At 42.2% G+C, this 14,972-nt stretch overlaps 1 protein-coding gene across 1 annotated transcript in view; it reads left to right on the top strand.

Annotated features, from left to right (window-relative positions):
- Window positions 1-14,972, top strand: part of PTPRQ (protein tyrosine phosphatase receptor type Q) — a 189,663-nt gene that overhangs the window by 86,084 nt on the left and 88,607 nt on the right. Inside the window, exons 29-34 of the mRNA XM_054399713.1 lie at window positions 5,695-5,860; window positions 6,310-6,603; window positions 7,154-7,429; window positions 8,212-8,363; window positions 10,212-10,353; window positions 12,046-12,315. Of these exons, the coding sequence (XP_054255688.1) occupies window positions 5,695-5,860; window positions 6,310-6,603; window positions 7,154-7,429; window positions 8,212-8,363; window positions 10,212-10,353; window positions 12,046-12,315 (1,300 nt within the window). The remainder of the gene's footprint in view (window positions 1-5,694; window positions 5,861-6,309; window positions 6,604-7,153; window positions 7,430-8,211; window positions 8,364-10,211; window positions 10,354-12,045; window positions 12,316-14,972) is intronic.

The following is a 14,972-nucleotide window of genomic DNA, read 5'->3' as shown; positions in this document are numbered from 1 at the left end:
GATGATAAGGTCAAAGTAGTGAATACATTATTATTATTATTATTATTATTATTATTATTATTATTATTATTATTATTATTATTATTATTATTATTATCATCATCATCATTATCATTATCATTATCATTATCATTATCATTACCATTATAATAATTATTATAATTTCACTTTTTTTTGTTACTCTCAAAAGGAAATTACTGTTTCTTATATTGAAGCAAAGCTATTGGAAGTCCTAAGTTAAAGCATAAAAGACAAACAAAATGTTATTTATCATTTTTGGTTGACCAGCACATTTCCTGGCAAGTTGTTTCATTTATTTTTTTTTTTTTTACTGTTGTCCTCCTTAATTATGTACCACATTATTAATTGTACATATAGATTTTTTTTTTTGTTCTCCTTTTTAAGACTGTATTATGATAGAGAAATATAATTGGAAGAAATAAGCTTTTTTCACAGGTTTTTGGTCCCAAGCTTTACACACATGGAAGAAAAGAAAGAAATATAAATCTGTGAAGAAACATACAGGAAAAATTCTCTCTACTGCTATAGAGGAGGCTCTGGGGAGACCTAATAGCAGCCTGCCAGGACCTGAGGGGGGCTGCAGGAAGGCTGCAGAGAGACTGTTTGCAAAGGCCTGCAGGGACAGGATGAGGGACAATGGCTTCAAACTAGAGCAGAGCAGATTGAGATTGGATGTTAGGAACAAGTGCTTTCCTGTGAGGGTGGTGGAACACTGGAAGAGGTTTCCCAGGGAGGTGATTGAGGCTCCTTCCCTGGAGATATTGAAGGTGAAGCTGGAGGAGGCTCGGGGCAGCCTGATCTAGTTGGGGATGTCCCTGATGTGTGCAGGGAGGTTGGACTGGATGAGCTTTGGAGGTCCCTTCTGGCCTGGACCATTCTGTGTGATTCTGTGAAATAGAAGAATGCTCCAGTTCAGGAGCCCCTAGTACAAGAGGGATATGGAGGACATGCTGGAAGGTGTCCAGAGAAGGGCCACCAGGATGAGCAGAGGGCTGGAGCACCTCTCCTATGAGGACAGACTGAAAGAGTTGGGGCTCTGCAGTCTGGAGAAGAGAAGGCTCTGAGGTGACCTTCTTGTGGCCTTCCAGGATCTGAAGGGGACTACAAGAAAGCTGGGGAGGGACTGTCTAGGATCTCAGGTAGTGACAGGACTGGGGGGAATGGATCCAAGCTGAAAGTGGGGAGATTTAGATTGGATGTGAGGAAGAAGTTCTTCCCCATGAGAGTGGTGAGAGCCTGGAATAGGTTGCCCAGGGAGGTGGTTGAGACCCCATCCTTGGAGGTGTTTAAGGGCCAGGCTGGATGAGGCTCTAGCAGCCTGATCTAATGTGAGGTGTCCCTGCCCATGGCAGGGAGGTTGGAACTGGATGATCCTTGAAGTCCCTTCCAACCCTGCCTGATTCTACGATTCTATCATTCTATGATTCTGTCCCCTGCACTAGGCTAGTTTCAAGTTCAGTTTAACCTTCCATCTTCCACTGCCACAGGTCTAGGGAAAATTCTTCCTTTTGGTTTATGTTCACTACTCTGCTGCAGTGCAGTAAAGACATGGCACGTGTTCTCAGGGAGGGCACTTCCTACACAGATGGCATGACACTGTTCCTCTTTTTCATATCACTTCTCCATGGTGCTTCTGGACTCCTCCAGTTTGAGCTTTCACTGTTTTTGCAACAGCAGCTTTGCAGGTTTTGCTCTACGATGCCTCAGATGGTGCTTGAAGCCATCATACCCCTCACATCCTCACTTTCATCAAGTAAAGAAGTCAAAGAATCTTTGGAAGTAATTATCTCATTGTTAATACTGATCTATAAGAGGTATCTTTGCCTTGAATCAACTCATTCTATCTTACTGTATTGTGTTTTGGTTAGCAATAAAGAAGGAAAGGTGCTAAGCACAAATATAAATCTATGCTTGGAGAAAGTTCTCCAGTGTAAAAGTTTCTGTAAAGTTGACAACTGTCCTACCCTGCCAAACCAGACAGGGGAACCAGAAGATGAATAGAACCAGTAAGCCCCAGCCCTTCAAGGGATGAACAGGAGACCCCAAATCATGCAAGTCCTGTACTTCAAGCCAGCCTGAGTGAATATGACTGGATACAGTTCAGAGTGAAATTCAGCTTGGTCTGCTCTTGGGATGCTGTGGTAGGCTGAAAATTCCCCCACCATTAAATTTGCCAAACCTGCCCAGTTGAAGGTAAATGAAGCTGTATTTACAAGCAAAACTACAATCTACAATGGAATGCAATGGTTATGTACAAAATTTACAGTATTTACAGGTATTTACAATTTGTAAACAGCACAAGAACCCCCCTGGCCAAAACCTGGGGAGCTGTTAATAGGTTCCCACAACTGCCCCCCTCCTTACCCTCTTGGACACAAAGGGACAAGAGAAAAGAGCAGAGACATTAGAACTTAGCCAAAACAATGCAGCCAAGGTCAAGCAGAATCCAGCAGAAGCACAAAGTTAGTATCTCCCAGAGTGGAGAAGCCGAGAGAAATTGTTTTGCACAACTAGTTCAAGACCATTGTCTCTCCAATGGGATTGTTTAGAACTATCATTGTTTTCCTTTCTACACCCAATGGTGATTTATTTTCATTCTACCACTTTCTGCTCAAGATCTGTGGAAAATTTAAAAGGTGCAGCCTAAAACTACCACAGGTGCAGAGACTTAGCCTGGTTCTGGAACAGTGGGCACTACACAGCTTGAGAGATGGCTTGGATTAGTCCTCACTGTGTCACCACTCTCACTTGAATGCCAGAGTCAAATATGTGATGCTCTTAACTCCAAAAAACCCCCACTGCAATAGAATGAACCTAAAGAAGGGAACAGAAGAGGTGAACAAGGTTAACAGTGAAGAAGAGGAGCACTCTGTTTTCTGTGTACATTTAATGACAGCTTTATGCCACTGGAAATTTCTGCTGCTTCCGGAGCTGAGGAGGATGCCACTTTCTGCTGCCACTTTCATGGCCTGTGTGTATTGCTTACACTTAACTGCTTTCAATAATCTGATACTCTGTTATGTCAAACCTTCTTTCATGTATGGATGAAGAAAGAGACAGAAGGAAGAATTTCTTCATCTGTAGCCAAAGATCCTAAGCTGTTTGCTTTCATCTGCGGCCACAGTTAATTGTACAACTTCCTGCAGTGTTCTAGCCCCAGGGCACAATTAGTGCAAGTTTCATCTTTTCCCAGTTCGAACCCACACAGATTTTCCTGCTGACCCTTACTCTTACCTTGGGCTCCTCATAGGAAGAGGACTACCTCTTAAAACAGCTTTAGTTGAGCTTCCAAAAAGCCAACATTGGTTCACTGAGTCGTTAACTGGCAGACAGCTGACTAAATGACTAAATGCTTTATGAATACACTCCCATTAAATCTAGAATCAAAACTTGGCATGGCATCTGACAGTTTTAACTTGAAAACTCAGAAAATTGTTTAAGGTATTAAAAAAATGTTTTTTAAAATCTTATTCGATATTTTCAATTGCTAATTATTAATTATGGCAACATCTCTTGGCAAGAGGATAGTAGAATAATGTCTCTGGATCAGAAGGGTTTTGGGTTTTTTTTGTCAGACTGTGGTTGAACATCAAAAAGTTTAGTTGAATACTTTACCATTTAGCCCTTTCTTTCTTGTATCTCTACCCTACCCAAGTATAAAGCAAAGCTTTTCCCAGCCTTTCCCAGTTAGTTATGTGAAGGTAGTCTGAGCTTCCAGCTACTTTTAGAAGAAAACCATCAATTTCAGTCGAATTTCTTAGTGCTGACTTAACCTAATCTTTCAGGAAAACCCAACAGTGTGCTTTGTCTGGAAATAGGTGTGGATATAGAAGTTTATCCTGACCATTTATCCAGTTTCTCTTCTGCATTAAAACAAAGGCATGACATTTTCACTGCCTGTTATGGGTCGAATTAGATCCCCCCCCCCAAATAACTTATTCTTTTGGCAATCTGCCCCAGAGAGCAGATCTCACCACACTCAGAACTTGGAAGTAAAAATGGAATTGTATTTACAAAAGAAACTAAATATAACAGTATAAAGGGCAACAAACATATACAGAGTGTATTTACATATAGTTATATATATATACACACACACATACATATACATGTTATATATCTATATATCTATATAACTATATATCTATATATCTACATATCTATATATCTATATATCTATATATATGTCTATATAACTATATATCTATAAAACTATATATCTATATAACTAGATATCTATATAACTATATATCTGTATAACTCTATATCTATATAACTAGATATCTATATATCTAACTATATATCTATATATATAACTATATATCTCTATATATAACTAGATATCTATATATCTAACTATATATCTATATATATAAATCTTTCTCTTTATATATATACTATAAAGCATACATATGTGTGTGTGTGTGTGTGTGTATATATATATATAGCATAACAACAGCACAGGACCCCCCTGTACCTTTGATTGAGCTCCTTGTCCCCTCTTGGGGACAAAGGGCCCAAGACACCTGTACAAACCTCAGGCTCCCTCTCAGCCCCCCCCTGTACCTTTAGAGAAGCAACACAGAGAAAGCCCAAGGTCAGAGGGAGTACAACCCAAAAACCAAAGCAGAGCAAGCAGGCAAAAAAAAGAAAGAGTGCAAACAAACTCTGCTGCAAGCTATGAGGTTTTCAATACTCCAGTGAAAGGATTTTAAGGTGTCTGTTGTTATTATTCTTCAGGCCAGTTGAATTAGATGGACTTATTATAATAATGTGTATTCTGAGGAGTCCACCTCCCTCGAACTGGCTGAAACCTGGGGGACATTCTGTTTACAACTAAATTTTAGTTTCAAACTCTAACACTGCCAAACAAACCCTTTATTTATGTTATGTGAGCCCTAATGACTGTAGGAAAAGTAGTTCTTCAGATACCTGGGGTATCTGTACAGGTTTGGAGCCCTCAATATAGGAAGGACATGGACCTGATGGAGAGGGTCCAGAGGAGGGCCATGAAAAGGATCAGGAGTTGGAGCAGCTCTGCTGTGAGGACAGGCTGAGGGAGCTGAGGGTGTTCAGACTGGAGAAGAGAAGGCTCCAGGGAGACCTAAGAGCAGCCTGCCAGTACCTGAAGGGAGGTTGTAGCCAGGTGGGGGTTGGTCTCTTCTCCCAGGCAACCAGCACCAGAACAAGAGGACACAGTCTCAAGTTGTGCCAGGGAAGGTCTAGGCTGGATATCAGGAGGAAGTTCTTCACAGAGAGGGTGATTGGCCCTTGGAATGTGCTGCCTGGGGAGGTGGTGGAGTCACCATTGCTGGAGACGTTCAAGAGAAGCCTGGATGGGGCACTTAGTGTCATGCTCTGGTTGATTGCTTAGGGCTGGGTGATTGGTTGGACTGGATGATCTTGGAGGTCTGTTCCAACCTGGTTGATTTTATGATAATAGATGCCCTTTGACCAGGGGACCCCTCCTCCTCAGAGGGGGAAAACCAAGTCTCTCTCTCTGCCCACCTGGATCAAGTTTCTTTTGTCCACCTGGGGGCTGGGTTCTTTTTCAGCCCCCATCAAGGATGTCTATAACCCAACACAGATGGCTACATGGAAAAGCAGACATAAAAATCGCTGAATAAATAACAATTCCAATGGCAGTATTTTTTTTTTCCTCCTCCACTTTAGAATTTTACAAGTTCTGATACCAAGAGCAATGTCAGCATGTCCCACTCTGCAGTTCTGGATGACCTGGCAAAATACAGCCACTACAACATGTGGTTAACTGCAAGCACAGCCTTTGGAGATGGAAATGAAACCAGTGGCATGATAGATGTGTATACAGATCAGGATAGTAAGTTGATAACTTTTTTAATGCTTATCAGTGATTCCATTGATTAAATACTCTCTCACTTCATTTTTTTTTTACTCTTATGATGGTAATGTTAAAAAAAAATAAAATCCAGCAAGCACTATTTTGAGTATTGCAGTCATTTTCTTTTCAAGGAAGATATTTTGACCTAAGTTTTCAGTCTGTAATAGTAAGAACACAGCTCACAAGCTTCTTCTTTGGATATAAGCAATAAAAGTATTGTCTGAAGCCATCATTAAGACTAATTTAAACACCAGTTATAACCTATATGTCTTCAAAATATTTTGCTTTTCCTGGTAGAAGGGAAATGACTTTTAAAAGCCTTGCAAAAGATGGCAGATGACTAATCCTACTTCAAGCATTGATTTCTGTTTTGGATGCTTTATGACCATAATCCATGCATTTGTATTTTTGCTTATTGTCTCTCGTAGTTCCAGATGGTTGTGTTGAAAATCTGGTCTATCAAAACATTTCCTCATCCTCTGTAAATGTAAGCTGGCTTCCACCATCCCAACCAAATGGCTTAGTCTTCTTTCATGTTTCTCTAAGTTTACTGCAACTGGGAACCAATAAAATGATGAAGTCTTTCCTTACCTACACCACAAGCATCGTTTTGGACCATCTGGAGAAATACACTGATTACATTCTGAAAATCACACCAGCCACTGAAAAAGGAGCTTCTGAACTGCATGCTCTCAGTCTGCATATCAGAACAGATGAAGATGGTAAGAGAAGTGTATGTTATTAATTCCCAATGAAATGCAGGGGGCTGGAATGAAAGGCTTTCTAAAAGTCAAAAAATAATGTTGTATTTTTCTCTTATGACTTATAATTCTTTTTTATACAACAACACAAACAACTGCTACAACTGCTTTTGCTGAGGGACTTTTTAGGGTGTCAGGTAGTGCTAGGAATAGGGGGAATGGAGCAAAGCTAGATTAAGGTTGGATGTTACGAAGAAATTCTTCCCCATGAGGGTGGTGAGACACTTGAAGAGGTTACCCAGAGGTGGTGGAAGCCTCATCCCTGGAGGTTTTGAAGGGCAGGCTGGATGTGGCTGTGAGTAACCTGCTGTAGTGTGAGGGGTTGGAACTGGCTGATCCTTGAGGTCCCTTCCAACCCTGACAATTCTATGATTCTACACATTTCTATGTTGAGACCATAAATATAACTTTCCCCTCAGAGCACAATTTTAACTGATGTTAGTTAAACCACATTTTTCATTGTAATTCCTATTATCCTCATTTTTTTTTTCTTTCTTATTTCTTCATGTAGTCCCAGAATCAGCACCTATAATCAGAACATTTTCCAATCTCTCCACTACCTCAGTTATGCTTTCATGGGACCCTCCTGCTAAGCCATGTGGTATTATAATAAGTTATGATTTAAATTTATTTGGGCCAGAAAGGAATAATTCATTCTCTACCACCAATAATTTTATCATCTTGGAAGACCTTCTACCATTCACGTTATACAGCATTTATGCAGCTGCAAGAACAATAAAAGGACTTGGTCCGTTTGCCATGCTTGAGTTCTACACAGATGAGTCAGGTGAGCAAATTAAACTGGAAGCAAGTGTGAAATATTGGTCCTGGGTTACTGTACCTATCTTAGATCTAAACATAGACCTGGAGAGAGTTGAGACAAAGGATCGATTTCCAATTGGTCTGAGCGTGAAGAGTTTTCAGAAGAAGGAAATGCTGCAAGGAAAATCTTTTTTTGAGCTACCCCTCCTCCCAGGATAACTGTGCCAGAGGAAGTCATATTCTGCATAGGATTACAAAAATATCTCCCAAGGAGAAGTGATCTTTGCTTTTGGAATGTAAGCCAGTTGGCCAAGTGCAGGGAGTTTGATGCAAGCAACAATACCTTTGTCTGCATCCCCTCACACCACTGGAAAATGATAGCATGTGGAAATATTTCTAACACATTGACCTAGGTCTCCTTTACTTGGGCCTCCTTTCACTTGCATGGTCAATGCCTTACCTTGTAAACACACTCAACAGGGGATGTAGGAAATGAAGTACATCACATTCCAGAAATTTATAGCATGACTTTGGTAAAATGCCTTAGTTCTGACAATGGGAGTGTGGAAGTGATCAATTGATCTATTAGATCTCTAAGAAGGTCCCTTGCTGACTAGATAGTTATTCCAGATTAATGGAATTTGTTGCAGACCAAAGAAAAAGATTAAAGTAGCAATGCAGCTCTGTTTTGTTGAGCTCAGGTGCAAATAATAACAAAATTACATCTGTCCTCCTGCTTCTCAAAAGTGCTTGTTGTGACCTGGATTGTTTGCAACTTGGAACTCAGCAGAATTTCTCTTTTTGCAGTGCCATTAGCCCCACCTCAGAATCTGACCATTACCAGCTACACTGCAGACTCTGTGTGTCTCAAATGGGATCCGAGTCCCCAGCCAAATGGTGTTATTGTGAGATACAATTTTAAGATTTATCAGAACAATACCGAAAAAATCTTTTATCAGGTATGGTTTATAACTAACAGTGTCTCATTTTTTAAATACTCTTATTTCTTTTTCATGCTTTATGAGCAAAATACATGACAAATATTTTAGGTGGCTGTTATGCTCCTAGAATTATGGAGCTCCTCTGAATTCCTCTCAGTTAGGACAGTTTACTTACCGTCCCACCATGGCTGTAATTCAAGTTTTAAAATCAGACAGGAAAGAAAAACAAAGGTTAGATTTTAATCTCCTTTAAGCTTTGGATATTTGATTAACAATGAGCTTTATTAACCTTTATTTCAGTGTAAGTTTGATGCTAGAAAACAAGAATTTACTTGCTTTGTGGCTACCTTTGTTTAGCAATTTAGTGTCTGTGGACTTTCCAGATTGATAAAGAAAAAAACCAGACATTCCTAGTCATCTTGTAAAATGATTTAGAATTCCCCAGGAGTTTGCACTTCTTTATTTTTGCAGACTACAGATAACTGAAATGTTTTTGACTTCAATAAATGCTAACAAGTTATATACAACAATCGATCAAGGCATTTATAAGCTGCTTAAATCTGTTTCCATGGATGGCATCAAGAAATGCACAGTGAACTGTAAGGGCAGGAGGCTGAGGTCAGGACTTCATCTTTGGCACAGATAACTACATAGTGAGTTCAGTTCACTCCAGACACTTGTAAAAGCTGCAAGGAGAAGACCTTGATGCAGTGAGACAGGAGTTTAAGGCATACAGTGCAAGGGGACTGTGAGGAGCTTCAGTACTCCAACTCCTCCAGCAGTACAGTTCCTGCTACAGGCACTTGCATGCAGGGAAACTGCTTGTGCTGTTAAGCATATGCATTGCAGAATCAGTCCCCAAGGGGGATCTTACCCTTAATGTCACCTGCTGTTATTCCCCATTGTGGAATGAAGTTGTTGGCATCACCCCAGACTCTTCCATAATGCTGGGAAGAGGGGGAGCACAGTGTGCATACATGAGAGGAAAAGCAGCTCCTGCAGCCACAGGTTCTTTGGGTGCTCATGGAGACCACCAAAGATTATTCTCCACTGTCCACCTGAGGCAGACTCAAACCCAATTAGAATACATAAACTGTCCAGAGCACTTGAATGCATCTACATGCATGATGAGCTACATCTTATGTTTCTTCATGTTTGGTAATGTTTTATGGGCATGAAAATAGATTTAGATTGTGGCAGCAAGACAAGGAGAACTATTTGTATAGGAGTACTGTAGTTAGGCACAAAAATTCTCCTGTCTTGGATCCCACAAGATGTTCAGCAAATTTTCTTGCTGGAATTCAAGTCTTCCCCTGCTACTATTATAGATCTCTCAAACTTTTGCACGAAATATACCTTGCCTGTTCTGGGAAAAACACCCACCAGGAATTAACTGGGTTTTTTTTTAGCTTCTTTTGAAGCTCTTCATCACTCTGTGCGTCTAGGTCAGGTTAAGTGAAAGAAATGAGATGCTATGACCTATGACCTCTTCTGTTGCAGAGGTGTAGTACTGAAGTAGAAGGGGCGGGGGTGGGAGGGTGGTTGATGTGGCTGTGTAGAGGTGACAGTTTTCCATACTGGTAAAAAAGGCATATGTGAAGTTCATCTGTTTCAGCAGTGATATTTATGATACCATCCTCTGGCATATCTTTCTCACAAGCCACAGTGAACAGAAGAGAAAGAAAGAATTTGACCCTGCATTCTTTCTGGTTGAGCTCAGGGACTACTTTGAATGAAGGCTACTCCTCTGAGTAGAACAGGCAAGACCATCACTCTAAATTTTCTCTTCATTTCAGGGGGTTCAAGGTGAGGCCCACAATATTTGCCATAGATTCATTGCATACTAAAAGTTTTTCCTCCCTTAAGAACATTTCAGGTTCAAACCATGAGGCAAACCTGGTTGGACTGGAACCATTCAGCCCCTATTTGATCAGCATCTCTGCGTTTACCAAGCTTGGGAATGGAAACCAGTTCAGTAATGCTGTCCAGTTCACAACAATGGAATCAGGTTAGATGTGACCTTGTCTAAGCTGGAGTTAGGTGTCTCTTTGCCTTGTATGGGTGAACAACCTTCCTCTTTTCTCCAAAGAAAAGAGAGCACAACACTCCCTCATTGCCCTCTGCCTGTGTCCAAGCCATTTCACATTCCTGCTGCAGTGGATAGGATGAGTTTGAAGTTTGAAGTCGGAAGTGTAGAATTAGAAATGTCCTCATCTGAAAGGAGAGGCTTACAGGGCTACTATAAATCTTTTAATAGCATCACAGATAAAGGGAGGAAAATTCTACTATAAATCTTTTAATAGCATCACAGACAAAGGGAGGAAAATTAGACAGCTCTCAGTCTTTGCAGATCAAAGTGATAATTGGGATCCCTGTGAAAACAACTGAAACTTCAGCAGTATCAAAAGCAGCTGGACAAAAGGCTGGCAAATGAAGTGGAAATTGTATTAAACACACCAAAATGTTGGAATATTTTTAATAATTTATTTTAGGAAGGGAAGTCAGCTACTAAGTAAATATTCTGATCTGTTAGATCTTATTCTTCCTCACAGCTGGAGAGGACTACACAATATAGCTGGCTTCATTAATTAATTATGTGCAGTTCTGACATGTGAAAAAACTGAATCATGTGAAAAAAAAACATTCAATGTTCCACAGAGAGACCTTGGGAGCTCTGTGAGTTTGGGAAAGTGTTCAAAACTGTAGCAGATATGCAACAGTAAAGGTCAGGGGCTACCCTGCTGAAGAGCAGCTCCACAGAGAAAGACCTTGGAGTGCTGGTGGGCAGCAAGTTCTGCATGGGACAGCAATGTGCCCTTGTGGCCAAGAGAGCCAATGGCAGCCTGGGGTGCAGCAAGAAAAGTGTGGCCAGCAGGGCTAGGGAAGTTTTTCTCCCCTCTGCTCTGCCCTGCTCAGACCACACCTGCAATCCTGTGTCCAGTTTTGGGCTTCCCAGATCAAGAGAGACAGAGACCTGCTGGAGAGAGTCCAAGGGAGAGCCAGGAGGCTGCTTAGGGGACTTGAGCATCTCCCCTGTGAAGAGAGACTGAGAGCCCTGGGGCTGTTTAGTCTGGAGAAGAGAAGGCTGAGAGGGATCTGATCAATGTCTCTCAAGAGCTGCGGGGGGCGGCCAGGCTCTTTTGGGTGGTGCACAGGAATAAGCCAAGGAGCAATGGAGACAAACTTGAACAAAGAAGGTTTCAGCTCAAGATAAGGAGAAACTTCTTTGGAGTGAGGGTGAGAGAGCCCTGGAGCAGGCTGCCCAGAGAGGTTGTGGAGACTCCTTCTCTAGAGACTTTCAAAACCTTGCTGGATGCATTCCTGTGTAGCCTGCCTTGGGTGCTTCTGCTCTGGCAGTGGGGTTGGACTGGATGATCTCTGGAGATCCCTTCCAACCTCTAATGTACTGTGATATTGTGAAATTAAACTGGAGCACAGGAGTAGGAGAAAACAGGATGGATGGCCTCTGCTGTTTCAATACCAGCTTCAGTTATGTTCATGTTATTTGGAAATGACCTGGCTAAGGAGGACAAAAGCATGGTTTTGTTCTCTTGGTGTGTTGCTTCTACCAGTTTGTCTGCCACTGGAATGCTTGACCTTCACTGCCAACATCAGGTGTGCTCCTCTGAGAATATTGTTCTGTGATTACCATTTCAACTGTGGGGGAATGTTAATCTTTGGTGTCTGTGTATCTTTTAAGTTCCAGAAGCTGTCCAGAACGTTCAGTGCATTGCAACAAGTTGGCAATCGATCCTAGTGCAGTGGGACCCTCCTGCTTCATCCAACGGCATCATCACTCGTTACACCATAACAGTGGGAGGAAATTCTACCTCTCTTTCACCCCATGATACAGTGCAGACTTTCAGAAACCTGGTTTCCAATATGACTTACCAATTTAAAGTGAGAGCTGCAACATCTGCTGGGGATGGTGAAGAACAGATCTGCAATGCCAGCACACTTCTAGAGAAAGGTAACAGATGATTCGAGTTCATGACTTTAATTTACATTAGGGCTATGAAACAAGTGTGGTAGATCAAGGTTAGACACCTTCAAGAACCAGAGGGCTGACAGTCCTCCAAGGGACTACATAGACACAGGAACCTGGAATCTCTGTTATTTTATCCCACCAGCCCTGTATCTGCTATACAAGCTGAGTGCAGAGATCACTCAGCCCTTTTTCTGGCCTTTTTTCTGCCTCTCTCTCCCTTCCAAGCACAGATCTCTTCTCTCTTGCAGCGTGGGGAAGGTTTGCTGTCTGCCTCAGTCTTGACAAAGATAGCTTTGTAACAGAGTGTACTGGTCTGAGCTTTACCCGGAGTCTAAAAGCCCAAATGGTAACGGGTTGAGATTCCTCCCTCTCCCTTTCCCGGTAAGGTGAGGTAAAACAAAGTCGGGTAGGGAAAATGAGAGGTAAATTCATTACAGAAATAGTCTGGAATGGGTTTGGAAGTAAAAGAGGAATGTAGCAATAACAGGGAGAGTTCACAAAGGTAAGGGGTAAGGATAAATAGGAAAATACACAAAACCAAGCCTGGCTGGCCTTGTATTCCCTGGGTGGAAGTGGATTCAGTTCTTTAGAAGGTGTTGATGCATCTTGGAAAGTAAGCCCCCACCACACAATCAAATGCAGGAAAGCAGCAGCAGCAGCACAGCAGCAGCAGATGACCTCTCGAGCAGGCAAGGCAAGAAAGGGAGAGCAGTAAAAGCTGTCTGCCCTTTTTATAGGCTTGCTGGACAGGTAAAGGGAGTGGAATAGAACACCTTTGACCCAGGGGACCCCTCCTCCTGGGAGGGGGAAAACCAAGTCTCTCTCTGCCCACCAGGGTCAAATTTCTTTTGTCCAGCTGGGAGCTGGGTTCTTTCAGCCCCCATCAGGGATTGGTGTAACCCAGCACACAGAGCCATGCAGCCTAGCCTGGGGGGTGGAGGGTGGAGGGTAAGGAGGAAGGGTGGGAGGTCAGGGGGGGTATTGAAGCCTGGGGTTGTTGGAAGGCTTTTGGCTTAGTGAGCTGCTTGTAAGGTGAAATGTGAATTGGGCTGTTTGGCATCCATGCAGAGTGTGAAGATTTGTACATAGTACATCCACTTGTATTTCCAGTTCTGGGTGGCGAGTTTTTTATTTCACCCTTTTTTGGGAGGGGTAAAAATTTATTTTCTGTCAGCTCTGAGCTAAACCAAGACAAAGAAGCAAGCCTGAAATAGCTGCTTTGATTCAGGCAACTCAGTTCTTCTGTTGTTTCAACTTCTTGCTGGCAGTGGGTGAGGAGAAACAGGGCTACCTCTTTCTCCTGTTTTAAAATACACTTGGTGATGAGAATCAATTGCTAATGAAAAAAAGTGAGTATTTTTTTTTTCTGATTTGAGTGTGAATGGTTATTTTATTCACTTCTGAACTTTTATTTTTTATCTCATAATCTCTGCTTTAGTGCCCTTACCATGGTTGATACTGAAAGCCTGGGAAAACATTTTGGGAACAAAGTATTTTTATTGCTTTGTTTCCTCTAGTGGCCAGTGCTATGACTTCACTGACAATAAAGCTATTCAGGATTTGTGCAGTTCAGAAGAATTTAACTTCTTCTAACAGATTTTGTCATAGCTCTTGATGAATAGGAATTTTTTTTAACAAGAAAGAAAATTGTGAGCTAAATTCAAAGAATATAAGTGGGTTTTCTGGCACCAGAGTAAAAAAAGTGTCACCCAAAATGTGTCTTCCATTCTCCATACACACTTCAGCCATAATCCTGGCTGTGCTTTCTTTTCAGCACCTGAGACTCAGAGACTAAATTCTTTGCAAAATGCAGTGTTTCATCTGTTTAAATTGCTGTGTGCCCAGATTCCAGACTGCAAGTGAAGAGGAGGCCAACTCCTGAGCCAGGAAGCAAATGCTTGTTTCCATTCTTTTAGAATCATAGAGTTGTTAGGGTTGGAGGGGACCTCAAGGACCATCCAGTTCCAACCCCCCTGCCATGGGCAGGGACACCTCACACTACATCAGGCTGGCCAGAGCCTCATCCAGCCTGGCCTTAAACACCTCCAGGGATGGGGCCTCAACCACCTCCCTGGACAACCCATTCCAGGCTCTCACCACTTTCATGGGGAAGAACTTCTTCCTCACATCCAGTCTGAATCTCCTTCCTTCCAGCTTTATTCCATTCCCTCTAGTCCTGTCACTACCTGAGATCCTAAGCTTTCTTGTTTCTAATTTTGCTCTATTCCCTCCAGTCCTGTCACTCCCTGACACCCTCAAAAGCCCCTCCCCAGCTTTCTTGCAGCCCCCTTCAGATACTGGAAGGCCACAAGAAGGTCTCCTCAGAGCCTTTTCTTCTCCAAACTGAACAGCCCCAACTCTCTCAGTCTGTCTCCAGAGCAGAGCAGCTCCAGCCCTCTGCTCATCCTCGTGGCCCTTCTCTGGACACCTTCCAACACCTCCAGATCCTTCTTGTAACAGAGGCTCCAGAACTGGACACACAGCTCCAGGTGGGGTCTGAGCAGAGTGGAGCAGAGGGGGAGAATCCCCTCCCTGGCCCTGCTGGCCACACTTCTCTTGCTGCAGCCCAGAGTACCTAGTTAGGGATCATTTCTACTCTTGGGATTATTTTCTTGGTGGTTTTTTATTCTTCAGTGATA

The sequence above is a fragment of the Indicator indicator genome, chromosome 3, assembly GCF_027791375.1.
Source record: "Indicator indicator isolate 239-I01 chromosome 3, UM_Iind_1.1, whole genome shotgun sequence".
In the NCBI taxonomy this organism is placed as follows: domain Eukaryota; kingdom Metazoa; phylum Chordata; class Aves; order Piciformes; family Indicatoridae; genus Indicator; species Indicator indicator.
This window is presented reverse-complemented; position numbering and strand designations above follow the sequence as displayed.